Below are 24,272 nucleotides of genomic sequence, written 5' to 3'. Positions count from 1 at the left end.
AAATATTATTTCAGCCCAAGGTAACTAGAGGAATATCCATCAAAAAAAAAAAAAAAAAAAAGTCCTAGAAAAAATTGCATTTTGTAATTTAAAGCAATGTGCTAATTATGATAACTTTTCTGATTTCCCTGAAAATGGTTTTCCTCAATTTTGATAAGGCAAAAAGTAGGGATTTTTTTTCAAAGCTTCTCTGCGCTTGTTTCTTTGATGAGATCCTTTCAGCTCTGAGGCATTCAATGAAACAGAAATGAAACTGTGAACACATATCTTTACAGCAAGACTTTAGGATGAGGATAATTGCTCTCCCTCTAAACTGCTGGATGGATATTTGTAAGCCATGTTATTTTCATGAGCAATCCTCCAAGAGTGCAGAGCACCTGAGCACCACAAACTACAGGAGATGCCAGAGAGAGCTTCCTTCCTCTTTGGGGCACCAGCCCCAGTTCTATCTCTGTACAAATGCACACACACCTGCTTCATAACATAATTAGCATTCCAAGAAGCCCAAACCTGGTCTGACAAGCAACAATAACAATGTTGGTCTTCAGAAATGGTGTTAGGCCCTGACTGTCTACTGCACTTCAGAAATTATTATCATCATCACTGGTTTGGAAAATAAAGACTAGTGGAAAAAGTTGAGTCAAATAGAAAGATGAGATGTGAACAGATATGTCCAAAATACTGATTTTTCCATACTCTTACTGCCTCTCTCGGTTCTGCTGAAGAGTCAGTGATCCATAGAGAGTCCTGAAGAATTGGACATGCTTATTTGTATTAGCAGTGATCCTTCAAAAGAAAACCTAGAAGTAAATAAGTGTTTCATGGATTATATTTATTATTCTATGTGTGCAAGAATATCTATTTTCTGAATATTATCTCAATTCAAATTAACAAAGGAAACTTGGGAACTTGGATTTTAAACTTTCAACTCAAACCAACCTCTGTCCACATCTTTTGGGAAGGCACCACCCAAGGGCTCAGGGCCACTTGGTTTGGCCTCATCCAGACCTCTCCAGGCAGGTCCCCTCTGTGTGGGGCCTGTCTGGGTTTGACACACACACACACAGGTACACACACACATACATTCAGACACATATACTCATATGCATACACTCATACACAGATACACACATGTACACTCATACATACACATACACATATACACTCATAGACATGTACACTTATACACATACACATACATTCATTCACACATTTATATGTGAATATACACACATAAACATACACATACACACATACAGACACACATACACATATACACACTCATATACAAATATACTTACACAAGCATACTCATACACACACACATTCACACACACACATACACACATCTACACTTTTATATGCATACATTCATACATACAAACGCACACATACCCTTATACACACATACACTCACATATACACATGCATACGCATATCCTCACATATACACACACATACACTCACACATATGTACTCATACATAGATACACATGCACTCACGTGTATGCACACACTCACACTCACATGTTAGGGGTAGGCAACACCCTTGAGAAACTTAGAGCTTGAGAGGATGCAGGGACACAGCCTGCCCGCCACCTTTGAGGGGCTGCCGAAGGTCAGTTTGCCACTCATAGCCCTGAAATCTTCACCAGGGAGTTTGCAAATGAAAGGTTTTCAGTGCAGTGATAAAGAAGAATCGCTGCTTGTAAACCCCCATGTGATGCTGTTTGAAGCTCTGGGACCCGCCATTGTGCTCTGTTGCCAATCACTTCTGTCTCAGCATCACCTTCTGCTCCAGCCTTGGGAAGGACAGTGCCTATGGTCTTGACAAGACATTTGGCCTGTGCTCTGCGCATCTGTTCCCTGGCACAGCCCTAGGGAGCCTCCCATGCCTGGCCAGAGAGGCCAGGAACAGGACCAGCTATTTAATTTGTGGGGCCCAGTGCAAAATGGAAATGGGTCAGAAATCGCTGAGGACTTCAGGCTGGCAAGGCCAGCAGGACACTAAGCGCGGCATGGGGCGGGGGGGGAGCCCCTCCCAGGTTACCTTCTCTGCCTTTCTCCTGCTCCCATGAAACAGATCCAACTAAAGCAGAAGTGGAAAGAGAATGCATCCCTCTACTCATAATCTAACATTAATTACCACTACCCCACTGACACAGGGAAGATTCCGAGCTGTAAATCACAACCAAGGGAAGTGTTTTCAGCTGCTCTGATGATGACCTTGTGGGCTCCCTGCAGGGCAGGGAGGTCTGTCTGTGCGGATGGGAAGTGGGGGCCCTCAGGGAGGCTGAAGAGCAAGGAATCCTGTGGGTGTGGGGAGGAGGCCACCAGCAGCCTCCCCTCGGGTCCTCCTGGAGGAAGTAGAGCGTGGGAGGCCGGGGGAGGAGAGTAGTGCTGGGTGGGCAGGGAGCCACAGCCAGCTCTGTGGCCACCTCCCAGACACAGGCAGCTGCCAGCGCCTTGCCTCCCGCCATGGAGGAGCTTGTGCACATGGAGCTGGGTGGGCCAGCCACAGGCCTCTCCCCTCCTTTTCCATGATGCCGTCAACCCAGGCGTGGTGAGCCTTGCTGGGCCAGGCCAGGTGAGCATGCTGGAAGGACAGAAAAGCGCCACAGACACAAGGGACATCCGCCCTACAGGCTTTAAAAGGTAACTTGAACCATTAGGCCTGCCCCAGCTTCCCACAGCTACCAAGCCTCAGCTGCTTCCCACAGGTATGAGGTGTGGCCCTTTCAGGGAGAATCTTTTGGAAGAGGCTAGCACCGTCACAGTCAAGGGGGTCCAACTGAATGGAAAAATGGGAAGTCCTGGAGGCTGGACCATCTGCCAGCTCAGGCAGTGACTGCGTCTCCTAAAGATGGTGACCAGTAGAAAGGATGTCCCCCTTCTTCCTGCAGGGGCCACTGTCTGTGCTCTGGAGACAGCATGGTGACAAGGGGAGACAGAGTCAGAGCCACACCTCCAAGGGTGAAGGCCATTCCAAGAGGAGAGCAGCTCAAGCAGGAGACTGAGTCTAGGGGAAGGCGGCTAGGAAAGTGGGCCAAACTTGTGTATGATGATGTCTTCCAGGTCTGGCTCCCTGGACAGATAAAGGCCCAATAGAGCAGGGACCCTATCTGTCTGGCACCACCCCTAGGGCCAGTAAGATTGCCACATGGTAGCAGCTCCACAGCTCTTTGTTGAATAAATGAACGAATGAACTCTGACAAACAAGAGGAAGGGAATCGTAGTGTCTAGTGCAGAGGATGTGTGTCTATGAAAACGGATGCTAATGACGGCATTTGTTCCTTGGAAGAAGACCAGAACTTAAAGAGGGAGAGACCCAGCCAAGGCCTTCTTCCTGGGCTTCCAGAGGGAATTAAGCATTAATTAAACATTAAACGTTCTCTCCCCACCCCAGCAAGATGTTGATAGGAGGTCGTCTAGACCAGCGCGTGTCAAATGCTAATGTGCTCACAGACCACCTGCGGATCTGGTTGAAAAGCAGATCCCAGACAGCAGGTCTGGGTGGGGCTGAGATCCTGCATCTCTAATGAGCTCCCAGGTGATGCTGATGCTGCTAGTCCAAGGGCCCCACTTTGAGCAACAAAATGGCAATGGTGAGGATTAAGCCACGGTGGTGTCTGGCCAGGGGTCTGAGCCCAGTAGTCGTAAACTGATGTGATTACAGCTGTGTACAGGTGGGAATAGATTTGAGGAAGGAAGGGCCAAAGGCAGAGAAGGAAACAGCAGGTGGAGGAAGAGAAGCTGTCAATTCAAGCAGGCGTGGGCAAACTTTTTCCATAAAGGGCCAGATTTAAGATATTCTAGAGACTTACCTGGTCATGGGATCTCATATCATGAAATGGCCACAGGCACTAGGTAACCACAGGCATCAGGTAACAGGTGTGGCTAGACTCCAAAAGAGTGTGTTCACAGAACCTGCTGGGTGGCCACTGGCTTCACAACCCCTGAACTGGGTCACTAGCCCATTAACTGGTTGTTCCACGAGTTAAGCAGCAGCCTTGTCTGCCTCGGATGGGAAGAGACATTTCCATACTGCTGTGGTTTGAATGTTTTTCCCCACAGTTTATGTGTTAAAAACTTAATCCCTTAATTATCAGAGAACAGGTTTGAAAGGTGGAGAGGTAATGAGGTCATACAGCTCTGCCCTCGTGAATGACTCAATGTCATCATTGCAGGAGTGGGTTTGTTATCTCGAGTGGGCTGGTTATAACAGTTTGGCCCCCCGTGCACTCTCTCACCATGTGATGCCCTCTGCCATGCTATGACATGGAAAGAAGACCCTCACCAGATGCAGCCACTTGCTCTTGGACTTCCCAGTCCCAGAACCCAAAATAAATTTCAGTTCATTAGCCAGTTCGTGGTATTCTGTTCTAGAAGCACAACACAGACTAAGAGAGGTGCTCCTTCTCCCCATCACTGTCACAAATATGGGAGCTCAAATATGGGAGTGTGCACCAGGCTGGAGCCCCACCTCAGTCAGCTCCTTGGCCTCATACCCCAGCAGCATTGGCAGGCACTGGGAGATTGGGAATCCCCAAAGTAAAACAAACAGGAAATCACAACTGGGAACAGTCAGACCCCCAGTGCCCAGTGGCCCACGTCCTGCCTGCATCTGTAGTCTGAGAAGTGGGATCCAAGCCACGAGCTGCCCTGTGCTCCCCCCGGGCCCCACTCACCCTCTCAGATAATTGGTAACAATAATGAAACACATCTAAGGCCACAGACTTTCAGTTATACTTTGTGTATCTATTTATTTGTTTTTCTTTTCTCTCTGCTTGGGTTTACCTGGGAACAGTTCGGATGTGCCTTTCCATAAGTGCTCCTGGTCGACACCAAGGTGCAGCAGGCCCAGCCCTTCTCAGTTATTCAGGGAAGCCCTCCAAGGCTCAGCTATAATTAGAAGTCAATGAAATTAGAAACCATTCATATGGTTCTTGGAAGGCCTCCAGCCCTGCTGAGAGCCTCTGGCCCTATCCACAGACTCAGTGGAAACCTATCTCTGCTAACCCCACCATCCTGAAGCCAAGTCCAGGGCTGTTGGGCGGGGGATCAGGCTCCTATCAGTTCCCTTTCAGGCCTTTGCTTGCACCCAACCCTCCCCTACCTGGCGGGCTGCAGGTTGCCCTTGCCCCCACCACCACCCTGACCTCCCCTTGCTGCCTGCCCCAGCTTGCTCTGTTGCTAGAAGGAAAACACCCAGCAAGTTCACTACTGGGGTGGCTGGCTCTTTAATGTTGCCTCAGTCCCTTTAGTGTTTTCCAAATGGTAAATACAGCACTGAAGTGCAAGCAGTGTGTGTGAAAAGGCAGTTTTTGAACCTCATCAAGAGGGTCTGGAAACAGAGCCCTCCTGCAAAGACCCCTGAAGATCCCCACCAAGTGAGACACCTCCAAGGTGACTGGGCCAACAGCAGGGGCCCAAGGAAAGACCCAGGACCACTGCTGTGCTTTGCCACTGACCCTAATCAGGTCTGTCCTCTGGGATCACCCCCAGGACCCCCTTCCCCAGCCTGTTCCTTCAGCAGCCAGGAACACACGCTTTTTCCTTTATCACAGAATTCATACTCACTCTTATAGACCGTTCAGACAACACAGACCTGCATGAAATAAAAAGTGAACATTCTCTGGAGCCTTCCCTCAGTCCTTGGTCACCCCCATTCGATTTCAGTTCCTGCCAAAAACTCTTTGCTGGAAGTTCAGCAGGCATCACTCCAGATCTGCTTTCATGCTTTTAGAAACTTTTACAAATACACCCAGAGGCATTCTTCCGTATGATTTCTTTCTCACCCAACAACAGGTGGTAGAGCCCTACTTGGTGTTCCAGGAAACTGAAGTTCCTTTGGATTTTTCTTGGCTGTTTATTTGTTGCAATGATAAGCAATCATGCTATCTTAAGGCCCTGCCTGGATGCTGCCCACCCTCTTCTTACGGGAGCGAGGCATGTGTGTGCTGTCACACTGAGGAGGCAGGACCGGCGTGCTCCCCAGGGACCTCGGGAAGGCCAGCTTACTGGAAGCTCCCTAGCAGTATTCCTATACGGACTTGGGCATTGGGTGTATTCCCTAAAGGGCCACTCTTTTTGCAGAAATCTCAGTGAACAAGCCCTTAAGTCCTGGGGGATTTGGAAAAGAAGAGTGTGTGTGTCAATCCCCCCGACTGGGCCCCCTGGTCTTTTGCTCTCCTCCCGCGTTCCCGCTGACTTACAAAGCTCCTGCCTCCTTCTCCAACTTAATTTCTTTATTTCTAATTAATAATCTTTGGCTGCTTTTCTCACTAATGCTTTCAGGATGTTGCAGGACTTTTCTGAAAGAAAAGGAGGAAGGGAGGGAAGCCTCCCATGCATCATGGCGTATGTCCCTCATGGTATTTTTGGGTGTGGTATTGGGAGTTACTGGTTTTCATGACCAATGATGGCTTGCTAAGGACAAGAGGATTCTGAGGGTAAAAGGTCTTCGGGAGTTTGGGTTCCATGGCCCAGTTGGGCTTCTGGTCTGAGTCAGTAGTTGATTCTGGAAGGTTCCTCACACAACCCAGCCTCTAGGAAAGGACTTGCTGTTTTGTCACAGCAAGAGGACAGTGAACCAGAGTGCAGCCACTGGGGAATTTGAGCATCCACCTGAGCACATGATGTCTCTTTATACAGCCAGGCTAATTAATACCCAGGCTCCCAGGTAAAATTAGCTTTGAGTCAGAAACACAGGTCTCCATTCAGAAAGTGAAAAAACAAACAAGCAAAAAAACAAAACAAAACAAAAAACTCCTCCTTCAAGGCAGTGCATTTGTGTAGTATTCGTTGGGGAAAAGCCTCTGAACACCTGGGCTGCAGCCATGCTCAGTCCCTTAAGTAGCTGTGTGACCTGGGGCAGGTCACTTAACCTCTCTGGGCTTCCACTATCTCAACTGTAAAGTTAGGTTGTTGGACTTCTCCACTTTGATGGACGACCTATTCTTAACAGAGAGAGGAAAGAACCTTATGGTGGGGCTGGGAGAGTATCTGGAGGGGGAAAGACAAGAATCTGACTCCTGGCAGTCTCTCCTGGGGTCCTCCTGTATCCTGAAGCCCAAGGGCCAGGACCAGCCTGGAGGACTCCAGACTTAAAGTTTACGTAAGGCTGGGTTTCTCCAAATCCTCTGAGTGCAAGAAATACCATCACTAACCTTGGGCTTCACCATGGACCCTCCATGTGCTCCCGGCCTCCTCTCAGCCTCCTGCCCAGGCATGGCTGCAAGGCTGGGAAGGCCCCAGAGTTAGCCCAAGTGGCATGGGTACAATCTCAGTTTCACTTCTGCCTTTTATTTTAGGGTGTGTAGTTTCCCCCCTATTTGCTGGGAGACACCTTATATCCAGTGGGGTTAAATAAAGGTAGCCAGACTCCCGGCTGGGGAGGTACCACCAGTGCCCAGTTAATGACATGTGTCTTGCAGGTGAGCCTTCAGGAGAGGATGGCCCATGTGGGGGACTGCACACAGACGTCCTGGCTCCCTGTCCTGGTGGTAAGTGTTCTGAGCCCCTTACCCCCATAGCACCCTCATCCTGGTGATGGTTGGACCATTTCTTAGACTCTTCAGCTATAAAATGGGAATGCTGATCACAGTCCCTCCTTCACAGGGTTCTTCCGAGGGTGAAATGAAACCATGCCTGCAAAGCACAGAACTCTGCCCCAGGCTGAAGTTAGATTTATTTTGTTGGTAGCTCCCTTCATATGGTCTCATGGGTAGAAAAGTTCTTGAGTGCTCGTTTGTAGTGTGATACACACAGCCCAGTGTCTATGTGATGAGCCCATGCTTGGGAGCCATGCAGCTGAGAAAGAACCAGAAGACTCCTGGACACGATGGTATTCTGAGGAGCTGCTGTATTAGAGGCTCAGTGAGGGACAGTGGCACCTCCTCCATGACCTTGGCAAGTGCGTAGATGAGGAGTAGATGAGGAGAACTCAGAGCAAGCCTTGATGGTGAGATGGGGCTTGGCCAGCGGGGGTGAGGAGGGGTGGTTCTCGGGGGGGCTGGCCAGTGGGAAGGTGCCCGCTCGTGAGTGCTCACTGCTGCTAAGTCTCCAGTGGCTCCTGGCTGATCAACCAGTCCTGGAGACTTAGCAGCAGTGAGCACTCATGAGCGGGCACCTTCCCAGATCAAGCCCCCAGCAAAGCCCCCACCACAAGGCACCCCCTTCCTATACCCCCTTGGGCTCTTGGGGGAGGCACACACGTTTCTGAGGCTTGGAGGCCACAACACCCCCCTTTGTTGGCAGGTGTCTCTGATGTGCTCAGCCCGAGCAGAATACTCAAACTGCGGTGAGAACGACTACTACAACCAGACTACGGGGCTGTGCCAGGAGTGCCCCCTGTGCGGGCCGGGGGAGGAGCCCTACCTGGTAAGGAGCCCTACCTGGTAAGGCCCCTCCTGGGGCCCGGTGCACTCTCGGGGGAGGCCTCCTGCCTGCATCATCGTTGCCCTCAACCTGCATTACTGCATGAGGGGTCACCAGGGTATATCGACTCAGCCTGTCACACTCCCTGGACATTGAGATTGATGGTGACAGCTGCTGTGAGCCCAGGAACAGCGCTCACTCAGGAATGGCGCTCACCAGCTGAGCATTCAAAAACAGATTTTTCAGGAGTTCTGAAATGTCTTTAAAGATCATTTTCCCGCTCTACCCTGATTAAATGAGTGTCAGATCATCTGACTGGAAGCAGGATTGAAATGTTCTCCAGTACTATACATTTTTCCTGAGTGCTGCGTCTCCCTCCCTCTCTGGGCAAGCTAAGCCTGGGTGTTCTGTTAAGCACGAAGGGAAACCTCCAGGGTTTCAGGGTCAGGCTCTTGTAGCTGAGGAAAGTCAGACGCCAAGTGCTACCTGCACTGCCTGTGTTCCAGCAGCTTGCCGAATTCATCTCAGGGATGCTCAGAAAAGAGGCAGTGTCTGGAACCCAAGAGTGGCAAGGAGAGGGGCAAGCCCAGCACGGGACCTGGCTCCTGGGGGGCTTTGCAGTTAGGACGAGTCAGGAAACCAAAGCCCTGCAAGAGTAGCTCCTGGACACAGCTGGCATGTCACTGCCCAAGGACCATGGGTTGAGTCCATGTGGTTTGGCTGCTGTACTCACTTGTGTCCCCTGTCCTCTTCCCCGGGCCAGTCCTGTGGCTATGGCGCCAAAGACGAGGACTACGGCTGCGTCCCCTGCCCAGCAGAAAAGTTTTCCAAAGGAGGCTACCAGATATGCAGGCGCCACAAAGACTGTGAGGGCTTCTTCCGGGCCACCGTGCTGACACCGGGGGACATGGAAAACGACGCTGAGTGTGGCCCTTGTCTCCCTGGGTAAGCACAGGCACTCCTGGCAAACCCTGGGACGCTTTCTGCAGAAAACCCCTTTGGGGGATGGGCAAGGACCTTGGGAACAGGGGGTCATGGACACTGCAGGCTTCATTGCAGCCTCACACCTGGCCTTGGTTCTGTCCCACAATAGGCAGCATCCAGGACGGATAGTCCTGGCCCCTCTGTGGACAGGCAGCCCATCAGGCTCTGCCTCTGTGTCTCCTAAGTGGCCGTTAATCAACATAATATATCTTCTGACCACCAAAATTGCTTGAATACGTATAGCGCAATAACACATGTCAAACACTTTGGAAAAAAGAAAACTAAAATTTCATACAAAAACAGCATTTTTCGCATTCTGGGAACACTGTGTGGAAGCTACTAATAAAAATATTTGAGTCATATGATACCCATAATCCCACCAAAATGATTATGCATCAGAGGTCTTCAAAAAAACTGAAAATGCAATTAGCCTGAAAGACAGAAAGATAAAACCTTCCTTTTCCCTGGAAGGACACCTCAGTAAGTTCTGCCAGGGACCAGGAAAATAGACTCTCAATCCCCAGAAAATGCTGAGCCCTCGCACAGCTGCCTCCTCCCCCTAGTGGCCACAATACATAATGCTTTGCAAGGGCTACTGATAAGAGACTCCAAGCAGGGGTGATGTCTCTGGTTCAGCTGGTGCAGGTGGAAGAGGTGATGGCAGTGATGAGGCCAGTGGGGATGGGAGAGGTGACAGCAGTGATGAGGCCAGTGGGGATGAGAGAGGTGACAGCAGTGACAAGACCAGTGGAGATGGGGGAGGTGACCACAGCTCAGTGCATAAAACACACTCAGAGTGTTCTAGGAGTTGCAGGACTTCTCACCTCATGGCTGGGGAGGTAGCATCAGCAGTGGTCTTGGGAGACTTATGGAGGCGATGCCTGGATGAGTCAGGCTAAGAGGAAGGACAGAGGCCTGCAAGTGGAAATGCTGATGCCACAGCTCAGAGGGCTGAGCAGCTGGACAGCACTTGGGGCTCTGATTAGGTCCCTGTGGCCAGAGCAAGAGGTGCACACCTGGGAGTGAGAACAAGCTGGGCAGGGGGACAGGGACCAAATGAAACCAGGCTCTGGAAACCACCGCTGAAGACTTGAGCCTTCAGCTTGAAGCTGATGTAGGTCAGCACACAGATCACTGAGCCAGGCAGGACACAGCAGGGTGTCCTCCCAGCAGCAGTGAGGGACATAGCTGAGCAGGGAAAGCCTGGAGCCCCGGGACCAGGGATGTGGTGGGCAGGGGGAGGGCTGGAAAAGAGGTGCCGGGGGTGGGGGAGAGGAAGAGTCCGAGAGCACCTTGGTAGACAGCACTGACCAGGGGTGCAGATAGCACGCAGAAGGGGAAGGAGATTCAGAAGAGGACACCCAGCTTTCTCTGTGGCTGGCCATGTGGACATGGTGCCAGTTGCTCACCTGCAGAAGGCAGGAGCAAGAGGGTGCCTGGTGGGGAGGTGGAGGGAGGATAGAGGCTGCACGCGTGGAATTTGAAGGTACTGTGGGACATCTAGACCAAGAGAGCTAACCCAGAGATGAGTGGTGAGGCCCGAAGCTCCAGGTGGAGATCCAGGACTACGAAGTCAGCTATCCACTCAGGGCTCCAGAGCTGCTGGGGCAGAAGGGCTCCCCATGAGGCAGCTTCCTAGTGCAGGGAGAGGGCGAGTGCACCACGGAGCATCACCAACCTATGCTGCTGGCTCTGGCCCAGCTACAGTTCAGACCCGAGAAGGTGTCCATCAGTACTCGAAGGCCAGGGCTGACTCTGTGGCTTGAAGACAAAGTTCTTGGTTCTGATACATTTACCAGAAAGTGTGTAATTGTTAGAGAAGTTGGATACTGGAACGGTGGTGAGCTCCCTTCCTCTAGAAGGATTCAAGTGAATGTGGACGGCCATCTGCAGAATTAGTGGGCAGACTGCTGCCTGGGCTTTTAAACACTCTTTCCAGTGCTGGAATCTTGATGCCTCCCGCCCTGCTCCATGGGACAATGACCTGTTCAGTCCACACCACCCTCAGCACCCAGGACATAGCAAGGCCCAGCACACCTGCTGGGCAGGCAAAGGACCCTGTGCAGAGACAGCCTCAGCACGTGCCTCAGAGTGCCTTTGCCCTGCTCCACAGGGGTGCAGAGAATGGGAACAGTTTCCAGGTTGACTCTGAGATGTGCTGTGTCTGCTCAAATCATCACTGCCAGTCCTGAGGCCACCAAAATCGAAGGCCCCTCCTCACCTCCAGCCCCTCTCAGGGACTCATGCCACCCCCTTTACTACAGACGAGGCTTCCCCAGGGTAGGACCCTGCAAGTAGGACCCTCCCACTTCCTCCTGGGAGGCTGTCATGCTGTGTCACAGAGGAGGACCACAGGAGTCTTGGCAGGCCAGCGTGACTAGCTCCATGAAAGGCTGCGTTCATTCCTGAATCCGAGTGGCTGTCAGGCTACGGATGCTGACTGCGTTATCCCAGTCTCTCCAGGGCCCTGGCCCCTGCCTGTGGTTTGGCAGGTGCTCCTCCTGATGCTCCGCCCTCCCTGCTGTGTGGCCAGGACACCGGCTGAACAATGAGCAGCACCCGAGGCTTTCCTGTTGGGAGAGATTGTGTGGGAGGACCTGGGAACCAAAACAGGAGGAAAGTGGGAGAGAGAGGTTATGCTTCCCCACCTCTCCAGGGCAAGGAGGAGCTGGTTCTGGATGGCGGGGGCAGGGGCAGGACACAGCAGCTGTGCACTGGTTCTGTATACCAACACAGTTAGAGGAAAATGAACATCTGGGAACCTGCGGCGTCCCTTACAGGTATGAGAGTCCTGAGGAAAGGAACTCTCTGGGAAAATCTATATCTATTGACTGAGAGAAAGTCAGTCCCTAAACAACAGACCCCAGGGAACCCATTTAAAAGGACTCTTGTCCTGGGCTATACACCTTCATCAACCCATGTAGAACAGGGGCCAGGGGAACTAGGGAGAAAGCCAAATATAGATCAAAGAGTGGTAGGAAATTAGACCTTTCCAGGAAGATGAAGGGACCGGATGCTCTGTAGCTGGACCAGGGATCCCTAAATGAACACCTGACATCGGGTTGGTGACAAGCCCAGGCAGAAGAAGACAAGTGCATATTCTTCGTTGCTGTGCAGCCGAGGATGAGAGACCTGGGTGTAAGCCACACAGTGAGGAATTTAGGCTAGTCCTAAAGAGAGATCCTAACATTTAGAAATGTTGCATGCAGCAGTATGTGCTAGAAAACAGTGGCTTCTCCTTGTCAGGAGACATTGAACACTCACCAAGTGAGGAAGGACAATTTCATAACAGCCTCTTGGAGTCAATGTGCTTTTAAAAGTTTATCACTGGCCAGGTGCGGTGGATTACACTGTAATCCCAGCACTTTGGGAGGCTGAGGCGGGTGGATCACTTGAGGTCAGGAGTTCGAGACCAGCCTGGCCAACTGGTGAAACCCCATCTCTACTAAAAATACAAAAATTAGCCAAGCATTGTGGTGCATGCCTGTAATCCCAGCTACAGGAGGCTAAGGCAAAAGAATTGCTTGAACCTAGGAGGTGGAGATCGTAGTGAGCCAAGACTGCACCACTGTACTCCAGCTTGGGCAAGAGAGAGAGACTCTGTCTCAAAAAAAAAAAAAGTTTATCACCTTTCAATATTCCCTCATTGATAGGTTGCATGGCTTGACCCCCGCAGATGAGGGTGGCCAGCCTGTCACAGAAGGCGCCTGGGTGCCCAGGACAAGCCAAAGACGCAGCCATAGGACAGAGCCATCACCCTCCCCAAGCTCAGAATGTAGTGGCCCCAGTGGGAACCCATCACAAAGCTTGGGGGTTCCATACCCACCGTGTGGCCTTGGAGCTTCACCCATGACAGACACCAAGCCCAGCGCCTGGGGTGTGAACCAGGATGAGCAGAGAGGCCTTCTGGGGCCTTTGTTCACCTCAGCATCAAACTTCCACGGAGAAGTTGGTCTCATTCATTAATTCAGCCAATGTTTACAGAGACCCATCCTCCCTCAGTACCTAGCACAAGGTCCAAGGAATATAGGTGTCAGCAAGGCTTGCCCGGGAAGGCCTCCCAGTGCAGGAGCCAATCCCCCTAGGCGGGAGACAGAATGCATGGAGGTGTAGTAAGAAAAGGAGGAGGTGGCGAGGGACGGAGGAGGTGAGGCATGGAGGAGGTGAGATGGGGAGCAGGTAGCCGCCTAGGAGCCTGAGCTATTTCTCAGAACTGTCAGTGTGGGCCTGGGTCATTAGAAAGCTGCAGGTGGACCTGGTCCGGCCCACGTGCCTGTGAGCTCACAAGGCCACGTGGCAGACACACGCCTTGGCCTGCCTCATGGAGAGAGGTGGCTTCTGGAAGGGCAAAAGGCAGCTTTGCGAGAGGCTTAGCTGTAAAACTTGCTGTCACGGCTTCTCTAGGGGGTGTTTTGAGATTGGATAATTAATGTTTACAAGATACACAGGGATCTGAGGATAAAGGGCTTTGAGGGAGGGCAGGCAATTAAGGTCCTAACGTTACTGGGAATGGTCCAGGCTCAGAAAGGCAGGAGCCCACAGACCCCCACCAGGGCTGCTATTTAGCACTGCCATCAGCAGGGCCTCTGTGGGGCCTGGCTAATAAAAAGAGATTAGAAAACAGCCATGGAAACATCCCTTCTTATCCCAGCTCTTAAATCACAATAGGGAAAGCATTGGCATTGCTCACATTATTTAATCGACTTCTCACAGTGTGACAAATGGCTCCATGCTCTCCTCTGAGCATTTGTTTATGGAAAATGGGTCTGGGCTAGGGTAGGATCCAGAGCTGCCAAGGGAAGGCACCCAAGCTGGGAGCCCCGAGGAGAGGGTGGTGTCAGCAGGGGCTGTGCCTGGAAATGGGGCTGCTGCAGGGAGCACAGCCACAGGGCCGACCCCTGAGAGCAGGGCCGGAGCAGTCATACAGCCATGGGGCTGGCACCGTGACATCAGGGAGCTGAAAGAGAATGAAACACCACTGGGAGCTGAAGGACTTCACACGGAGCTACTGTGAATTATTTGTCCCTTGCGCTGTGTGTGCAACCCTGGCATAAAGGCTGGCGCTTCCAAGAGTGTCTTCTGTCAAGTGCTTCCTGAGGAGGAGGCTCTTATAACCCAGTTGTGTTGCCAGCTACCATGAGGGCCACCTGCCTTGAACTCTCTGGACAGCATAACCGTCTGTCTCCTGTAGCTGCACTCTGGTGGCAGCTCCACTTGGTGGCATTCAGCAGCGGTGCAGATGGCCTGGAAGTTCCAAGTGTCCCAGAGACACACTGATGCCTATAATCCCACCAGACTGCAGGCTCTGGGGAGGGTGCTCACAGATGGTGTGTTCCTCCTCCACAAGGGCCTGGTAAGACCCCCTGGTGAGACCCCTGGGGAGTTAAGCAGGGCCTACGTGTGGGGCACATGGGTATTTCTGGTGGATGACGGTGATGGCACACACACTAAACACAGCCACCAGAAAGAAGACCCAGAAAGGAGCTTAGATTAAAAGAAAGGCCCATGCTGGAGGCTCATTATTGTTAAAGAATGCTTCATTTTAAGACAGGCTGCAACCCCAAGGAAGCTGGACAGAGCAGGCGGCTGGCTGGGCGTGGCCTCGTGCCTGACTTGGACTGTGGGCCTGCAGCGTGGCCGCCGTGCTCTCTGCGCCAGTCCCTGCCTGTGTGCTGTCCGGCTCACCTGTCTCTGTTTTGTCTTGTCTCTCCCCCATAGCTACTACATGCTGGAGAACAGACCCAGGAACATCTACGGCATGGTCTGCTACTCCTGCCTCCTGGCGCCCCCCAACACCAAGGAATGTGAGTGTCTTTGTCCTTCCACCAGCACAGCATTTGTTCAGCACAGATCTCTTTCACTACGGGGGGTGTAGGAAGGAGCTGATCCTGGCACCTGGACAAGGTGAATCACAGTAACAGCATAAGTGGAAATGCCCCTGCAGCTTGTCCAGGCAGGTCTATGAAGCGAGGGAGGTTTGCCAGAGCAGAGCCTTAAGTTCTAGTGCAGGTCAACCACCAGCTACCTGACAAGTCACTTAACCTCCATGAGCTCAGCTTTCTCATCTGTAATATGGGGGTACTAACATCTGACCTACCCATCTCACATGGTTAAATCAAAGGGATGGTAGAATACTATTTTGCAAAGTACTTCAAAGTGCTAGGTGATAGTGAGACCAAGGAAAATACAGTGTGATCACAATTAATGAAACATTCCGCAAAGCACATGTAACCAGTCTCACGAGTTTGTAATCCCACCTTGGGCTGTTTCTTTCCTGTCCCCCTTTCAGTCTGGCTTTCATGGGCATCTGTTTATGTGGAAGGGCCAGGTACCTCTGCCTCAGGAATGTGCTGTGTGGACTCTTGGATGTGTGGTCTGGGGAGAGACAAACGCAGGTGGGAGGAAGCGGGACGCCTGGTCACCGGGCTGCAGGAGCACTTGCCACCCTCCGGCTCCTTTAAGGGTAGAGGAGGAGCTGACCCTGGGACCCTGCCTCTCTGTGCTCTCCATAAGGCCCCACCTACCCCCATGTCTCATAATAATGTTGTCCAGGAGAAGGAGGGCCTGCATCTTACCACACTGGGAGGAAGGGGAGGAGCAGGAATGGGGAGCAGCATCTCCTCTCTCCTGCTCAAGCCTGGAGGAGGGTTCTGTGCTGTGGGCCGCACTGCAGAGAGAGCCATTCCTTCCCTTCCAAATCACTCAAGTGCATGACCCCTGCACCAGTGGGTTTACTCATCTCTAGAGCCATTTTCCTGGCCAGCCATATGCTAATTAATTCACAAATTAGAGGAGGCTGCTGCTTGGCTGCCAGGCTGACCCGTGTGAAGCCAACTGCCCTAGCCCACATGTCCTCTGTGGGGATCTAGGCTGATTCAAGGCCAGATCATTCTGGGATGAAGAACCAGTCTGGTAAAATGTCAGACACTCCCCGCCTATTCAGAAAACCATCTTTGCCCGTGGAACTGGGAGAGGAGCAGCCCTCCTCAGGAGCTCTTCTGTTAGGGAGCTCTCACACGGCACAACCTTCAATGTCCAATGTCTGGCAGCCAGAACAGACTTGAGTAATGGCAGGAGTACCTCTCTAAGTCCAGCAATGAGGTTTATCACATGTGGAAAGAAAGCAAAGTCCCCTGAGCCCTGAAGATTTTTTTTTTTTTTTGAGACGGAATCTTGCTCTGTCTCCAAGCTGGAGTAGTGGCCTGATCTTGGCTCACTGCAACCTCTGCCTCCCGGGTTCAAGCAAATCTCCTGCCTCCGCCTCCTGAGTAGGTGGGACTACAGGCGTGCACCACCACGCCCAGCTAATTTTTGTATTTTGAGTAGAGATGGGGTTTCACCATGTTGGCCAGGATGGTCTTGATCTCTTGACCTCGTGATCCACCCTCCTCAGCCTCCCAAAGTGGTGGGATTTCAGGCGTGAGCCACTGTACCCAGCCGAGTCCTGGAGATGTTAAAAATGAGTGCATCCCACTCCCACCTCCAGCTCTTGCCTGATTAACTGAAAGCCGGCTCCCAGGAAGGCTTTGAGGTAGGGCCTTAGAATCCAGCCCTGAAGGAGGTTAGCAGAGAAATGGACAGTCCTGCCGTGCTCTTGTTACAGGCTCCTTTGGCAAGGCCCCAGGCCTCGACTTGCCCATCTGGGAAATGGGGAGATACGGCCAGCTAGGCCTTGGGGTGAACAGAGACCTGCCTGGGTTGGGGCCTCAGTGTGAATGCCAGAGTGATGCTCTCCACCCCTGGGCCTGCAATGGTCCCAATCCGGAGACCTTTTTACCCAGGGCACCTGATCAGCAGTCAGCAGAAATGTCAGAGCTAGAAAGCCCCTGTGGAGTCACTGAGACCCACACACACAGGACTACTATTGGCAACCCCTCTCCAGACAGCCAGGGATTCAGGAAACATTTCATAGCCTGAAGTTGCCAACTGGCTGCCCAGGTCCAGAAGGCCCTGTCTTCCTCAAACCCATGGTCATGGTCAAGTGTACCTCTTTCTCCCCCTGTTTTGCTTGATTTATCTGGGCCCTTGCCAAACGAAGTCACATCCTTGGACTCTGCAGCAGCAAATGGTAGACCATGCAAACCACAGTCAGACTTGCCGAGGGCCCCTGACCGAGGATGACACACACCTAGGAGAGCTGCAGCAGGCCACAGGGAGCAGCTACAGGGGAGACACCAGCCAGGAGTGAGTCCAGGTCAGTGCCAGGGCTTCCCCAGCCTAGGAGCAGGGCTGGGTGCCCACAGCTCTCCCCATAACTCCTGAGCTTAAGGCCCATGCTCGGGCACCTGTGCAGCGCAATCACCTCCTATCCTTAAAGAGATGGTGGCTTCTCTACGCACTCTGGAGCAGAGGGTTGCAGGGTGGTGATTCTCAGGGGAGCGCCCTGGGGGTTTATTACTCAAATTGCTGGGCCCACCCTCCGATTCATCAGGTCTGGGTGGGCCGGAGAACGTACATTTTAAACAAATTTGGGAACCACTAGGGTGGGTTCTGGAGCTTCACTGCCTGAGCTAGACGAGTCATCTCACCTCCCGGAGCCTCCGTGTCCTCTCCTGCCCAAGCCAGCTTCCGGTGGTGCACACTGTCCAGGCTGCTGTGTGGCTCGGGCTCAATTTTGCCCACCAAATCCACCTGGAAGCACATCATGAGTGCCACAGGGCGTTAATTCACGTGATGCAGCCCCTCAAATAACCCTGAGGAGAAATGAAAAAGTAACACATACTTTCCTTTAAAATGAAATAAAATCATTCTGGTTTCTGGGGTTGCCAAGAGGGAAACCAAAGAGAACAGGTGTCAGACTGCAGATCAGTCCTGGCTGTGGGTTGGTTGTCACCTTGGATTGGAACACACTCACCCCCAGCTCTGAGTCTCTACTCAGTGACTGCAATACCATGGAGCGCTGCAGCCCAGTGAAGAGATGAAAAGGCCTTTGGTTATTTCTCAGTTAAATTAAAGAGCAAGATGCACTTGGGTGACCGGAGCGTTCTAGTTTTGTTTAACCCCTGCACCATGCGGTGTAAATGGATCTGTGACGTAATGACAGTGGGGGCAGGGAGGTCAACGCATTGGCCTCGCGTGGTAGAGAGGACGATAGGGTCCAGCATCAGGTTTGGGTTTCATTATAAGTTATCACTCCTGGGAAGGTTTTCTCATCTGCAAAATGGGGACATGATTGTTAGGAGGATAGATGTGATGACATGGGTGATGCATGTGGAGTGCCCACTCTAGTGCCAGGCGCCGGGCACTGACCAGACGTGAGGCGTCCCAGCCCAGCAGGGGTCATGGCTCTGCAGCACATGAGCTGGCCTGCACTTCCATCACTGACCAGAGGTGCAGATGGCACACAGAAGGGGAAAGAGATTCCAAGAGGACACTCAGGTGTCTCCGTGGCTGGCCATGTGGACACGGTGCCACTTGCTCAGCTGCAGAAGGCAGGAGCAAGAGGGTGCTTGGTGGGGAGGTGGAGGGAAGATAGAGGTTATGTGTATGGAATTTTAGGGGACTGTGGGACATCCAGACAAAGATAGCTAACCCAGAGATGGCCTGAAGCTCCAGACGGAGATCTAGGACTGGAAAGTCAGCTACGCACTCAGTGTGCTGGAGCCACTGGGGCAGAAGCGTTCCCCATGAGGCAGCTTCCTAGTGCGGAGAGAGGGTGGGTGCACCACAGTGCCTTGCCGACCTATGCTGCTGGCTCTGGCCCGCTACAGTTCAGACCCAAGAAGGCACCCCAGGACCTGGGACACCAGGCAGCAGGAATTGCTCCCTAGAAAGAGTGGTCAGAGGCTTAATGAAAGGACGCAATAGCCTGGCAATTGTTTTCTTATCATCAGTGATGAAGGCCCCTGAGGCAAGTCCAGAGCAGGTTGGCCTTGTGGGGAAGTCTCTGCTACTCTGCCTGCTCCCATGGTGCTCCCATGGTTTCCGTCTCCCGTGCCTGGATGCCCTTCTGTGATGCTAAACACAGGTGCCCCTCAGGTGTGAAGCGCTGCCCCTCAGGTGTGAAGCTGGCTTCCGGGCCTCCCAAACACCAGTGTCCAGCTGCTCCTGGCGCAGAGCCTCTCAGACCTGACTGCACACACATCTCCAGGGACCTGCTGAGCAACGGATTCTGACACAGCAGGTCCTGTGGGCCTGAGACTCAGCATTTCTAGCAAGCTCCCAGGGGACCCCACTTTGAGGAGCTAGGGAGGCTCTGCTGAGTCTGCCCACAGTTCAGGATGGGCCACTAGGGGATACACAGCAGTGCCACAGTCTGGGACCCCTTGTTGACAGCTGTAAGAATCAATAAACAGATCATACCTAAAAATCCAATCTCTTTATACACTCTGCAGAGAATCCCAGCCAGCCTCTAATGCATACCAATGAGTTTCTAAATTGTGTGGATTAACAGACCAATGAGCTATCATGGCTGTGAATGGAACCGTAGCTCCCTCCAGCCATGTGCTTCTGGCTCACTGAGGCTTCCTGGGGAAGGGTAGCACAGTGGCCGGCAGGACCCTCCCCCTGCCTGCTTCTGAGTCACCACTGCCTCAAACTCCACAGCGACCTAGGCAGAAGCAGTCCCCGCTCACTTTCACTTTAATATAAGCCTTATGTGGACATTTCTGCCTGTTTTCTTGGACTGCAGTTCACACCAGCTTTTATCAAGCACTCCAGCCTTGATTATTCAAACCTCGGGTGCACACGGAAGTGCACAAGGGGAGCTGGACCTGCAGCTGGCCACCCAACAGAAACACACCTGGAGCACCTTCCACTTAATGAGCCACCCCAAGATGCAGATGAGCCGAAACACACAGCACACAGTGGAACTGGGGGAAACCTCCAGACACTGTATATTTGGTTAGCGCGGAGTTAACCCTCAGTAGAAAGGCCTGTACCCTGGCCCAGGAGAATCTGAGCGCAGGCACGGGGGCGCCCATGACTGTGCTGGGGACTGCACGAGGGCTGCATCTCCCCCTACCCAGCCCAGCCCCACCCACCACCCTGCAGGGCCTGAGGGTTTCTCTGCGGACCCCCAGCTGGTGACAGCAGAAGGAGTGGACATGGTGGGAATGGGATCAGCCCAGGCCGCTCTCTTTTCCTCTTCATATACTGGGTTTTGCCCAAACCTCTTTTATACATCACTTGCGTTAAACATGATGCTGGTGTGTTATTAATACTAAAATCCATACTTGTATGATTCTGGGATGGATTTTTTCAAGCATTTAGGTGTAATGCAAAGTAGGTGCCTATTTCCCATGGCGATTTTTCTGACTCACCTGAAAAACAGCAGAACTACCCAGGGCTGATCACCTCGCCCCTGCTTCAGGCCCTGCGGGTGCCTTCCTTAGCCACCCTCAAACTACACCCAGTGCTGCCCAAGTTGGCACTTTGGGACTGGATCTTTCCACCTCTTCTTGTGGGTTATATGTGTAGTGACAGTGGCAGCAACCAGAGGTGAGAGACTTGTGCGGGGGGCTGACCTCACCTCACAAGGTCAGCCCTGCAGCCAGGGACAGCAAGGCCCACCACCTCCCTCTTGGTCCCCTCTGGTCTTGCCACATGTCTCTTGCCTGGGGGCAGAGGCACTGAATTGTGGACAAAACAGACCAAGTAAGCTAGATGTTGGTTTTTCTTTCAATTGACACATAATAATTGCACATGTTTATGGGGTAAGAGTGAAATTTCCATACACATATACAAAGTGTCATGATCTGGTGGGGGTAATTATGACATCCATGACCTCAAACATTTATCACTTTGTGTTGGGAACATTCCAAATCCTCTCCTGTAGCTGTGAGAAAGATACAATGCATTATTATCAGCTGTAGTCACCCTGCAGAGTGCCAGAGCACAGACCGACTGCTCCTGCCCAGCCACACTTTTGTACTCATTAACCAGCCTCCCCTTCCCCACTCCTGTTCTGCTCCTACTTCTATGAGATCCACTCATTTGGCTTCCACACATGAGCCACATGTGGCTTTTGTAATACAGCTGCACCTGGGGCAGATCTTTTCCTTTTCTGCCACAAGCACATCCCCTTGCCTGTTGGCCACGAGGCTGCCACTCTGGAAATTCTCACACACCTTTGCCTTTATTTGCGATTTGCAACAAGGGCAGCTCCGTTCCTTGTTGCTGAACTCTGAGCACAGGGAAGAGGCCCATTGTCAGGAAGTGAGCTGCTGCCCTTTGGTGGCCTGGGCGGCTTGTGGCCAAGTCTGAAACCTGCATGTCCTCCTGCTCCTTTGGCAACAATCTAGTGACCGGGATTCTCCTGCCCAGTCTCATGGGAAGTGTCTCCCTGCTGATGCTCTGGTGGCCCTGGGAACTTTGGAAACTGAGGGGGCTTGTAGGGTCTGGCTGATTGGATGCCGGCTTTCAGCTCCAGTCCTGACATGAGAGGCTGAGCTCTGGAGACATGTCAGGGTCCACCATCCCACCCACCCTGCCCCCACCTCCTCAGTTGCACACACATGCTCAGGGCAAGCACTTCTCTGACCAACTCAGGGATCCCTGCACATCAGGGAACACCCAGCCTACACCTGCAGCCCGCCACAGTCAGAGACTGTTTGGCTGCTGCCAGATGGAGGTGTTTGGAAGAAAATGTCCCGTGATCAGGATTGAGGCACAGCCGGCTGAGGACAGGTGGGCACTTGTGGGTGCAAGAAGATGTCACTGATGTGCACTAGTCTGCAGGCATTGTTTGGGGACATCATTGCGTCACCAAGCATAATGCTGCAGAGGCATTCCACAAGTCTGTGTGCCCTCTAGGCTGCATTTATCATCCCACTCTAGACCACAGGCCTGGGCGTATCTGTGTCCCCATCCCCAACCCTGTCACCTGAAGCTGCCTGCAAGCCCCGGCAGGAAGGGAAAAGAAGTGACAAAGATGGCAAACATCCACAGGTAGCCCACGGCTGTTCTTTTGCTCTGACAGTGTATCTTAAGCTCCCTTTAGCGTGTCACTGAACAGCTAGATCAGCTTCTTTTCAATGTCTTGTTTGCTCTTATAAAGGAAATGAGGTCATGCTGGAAACGATGCCATGATGCCCCTATGCTCACTCACCTGATGAATTGTGGAAGACTACCTCCCAGCAAACATAAATAGGCACCCAATCTGAAGTCCGCTTATCATGCTGGAGACTTCCAGAGCAAATTCAGTAAGGTCTGTGAGGGGGAACACTCTGTTGTTTGATGTGGTCTTGTGGCTTTCAGCCAGGAGCACACCCCTCTCCAGCAGCTCTTTTTTTTTTTTGAGACAGAGTTTCGCTCTTGTTGCCCAGGCTGAGTGCAGGGGTGCCGTCTCAGCTACTGCAACCTCTGCCTCCCGGTTTCCAGGGGTTCTCCTGCCTGAGCCTCCTGAGTAGCTGGGATTATAGGCACCTACAACCGTGCCCGACTAATTTTTGATTTTTAGTAGAGATGGGGTTTCAACAGGTTGGCCAGGCTGGTCTCAAACTCCTGATTTCAGGTGATTCTACCCCCTCGGCCTCCCAAAGTGCTGGGATTACAGGCGTGAGCCACCGGGCCCGGCCAGCTCTTTCCCTAATAAGAACACTGGTTCCGAGGCCAAGTAAGTGGCTAAATTAAGAAAACAAAGATTTATCATAAGTTTGAGGCCAAGGAGGAAAAAGGGCTTCTGTTCATCATCCAGAATCATAAGGAAACATCACTTGTCCCTCTGTAGGCAGGTGACGTTTCTCACATACCCTGTGACAGTCCCAGGCACTCTCAGCTGCTGGGCTCCCTCCCAAGCCCAGTGCTTCGTTGGCCGAGCTGCCAATTTGCTTTATAAGGTGTGAGGGCTGACAAGCATCCAGCCCATTGTCCTGTGGCCCTGCTCCACTTACGGGAGACAGGAGTGGATAGCTCAGCTGGTCACTGGCTCCTGAGCTGCCTCCACTCAGAGAACAAGAGTGTGCGTTGCTCCTGAGAACTGACTACTAAAGAAAACAGCCAGCCCAGGCATTGTGGCCCACACTTGTTATCCCAGCACTTTGGGAGGCCCAGGCAGGTGGATCGCTTGAGATCAGGAGTTCAAGACCAGCCTGGCCAACATGTTGAAACCCCGTGTATTTTTCTCTACTAAAATGTATTTTTAGCAGAGAATGTGTATTTTTCTCTACTAAAAATACAAAACCTAGCCAGCTGTAGTGGCACACACCTGTATTCCCAGCCTCTTAGGAGGCTGAGATGGGAGGATCACTGGAGCCCAGGAAGCAGAGGTTGCAGTGAGCTGAGATCATGCCACTGCACTGCAGCCTGGGTGACAGAGTGAGACCCTGTCTCAACAACAAAACAAAACCTAAAAAAAACACCCAACTAGGAAGCTTGCTTCTCCCGGAAGCCTTGCTGCGTGGGCTGACCAGGCACAGTGCTAAGCCATTCCTCTGGGCTGGGCCAGGCTGGGGAGGTGCCTTGATTTGGGGGAGACAGCTGGCCTTGTCCTTGACTTAGGGGCTCCTTTTCTGTAGACCAAATGCACTTCCCAGATTTCTCCAGATCTGCTACTCTGCCTGCTAGAGACAAAAGCAAGAGAGTGGGAGACGCATTTGAAACATGCTGGTTTTACTATTTGCAAAACTGAAGTCTGGCCTAAAAGAAGGTTGACCTTCTTTCGGGAGGTCTGGAACAGGACGTGGTCTGTTCTGTGGTGGAAAGATTTGTTTTTGCTGAATGGTTGTTTCTTTTTTTTTTTTCAGTTATTTTGTGCCGTCAGGGTTTCTACAGATCAAATTTTCTCTAGAATTACTTTGTGCTTATGGTGAAGAATGATTTGCCAGTGAGTTTTCCTCAATGTCTGTGTCTCCATCACCTTTATGCTTTCCTTTCCAACTCTCCCTTAGAACAGTCTCTCTTCACAATCTTGCTCCTACCCTGGTGTAATTTTCTTGGTCTTTACTAAGTGTCTGGTGAAGGATAATATG

At 52.0% G+C, this 24,272-nt stretch overlaps 1 protein-coding gene across 3 annotated transcripts in view; it reads left to right on the top strand.

The window, feature by feature from the left end:
• The window catches only part of EDAR (ectodysplasin A receptor), a 90,804-nt gene that overhangs the window by 44,154 nt on the left and 22,378 nt on the right, over positions 1–24,272 (top strand). For all 3 annotated transcript variants that reach the window (XM_017541144.2, XM_037742973.1, XM_037742974.1), the window contains exons 2-5: positions 7,437–7,505; positions 8,260–8,382; positions 9,143–9,324; positions 15,082–15,167. In XM_017541144.2, coding sequence (XP_017396633.1) covers positions 7,455–7,505; positions 8,260–8,382; positions 9,143–9,324; positions 15,082–15,167 — 442 coding nt within the window. In that variant the 5' untranslated portion in view covers positions 7,437–7,454. The remainder of the gene's footprint in view (positions 1–7,436; positions 7,506–8,259; positions 8,383–9,142; positions 9,325–15,081; positions 15,168–24,272) is intronic.

The sequence above is a fragment of the Cebus imitator genome, unplaced genomic scaffold, assembly GCF_001604975.1.
Source record: "Cebus imitator isolate Cc_AM_T3 unplaced genomic scaffold, Cebus_imitator-1.0 Scaffold131, whole genome shotgun sequence".
NCBI classification, from domain to species: Eukaryota; Metazoa; Chordata; class Mammalia; order Primates; family Cebidae; genus Cebus; species Cebus imitator.
The sequence above is the reverse complement of the archived record's forward strand: the minus strand, read 5'-3'. Positions and strand labels throughout refer to the sequence as shown.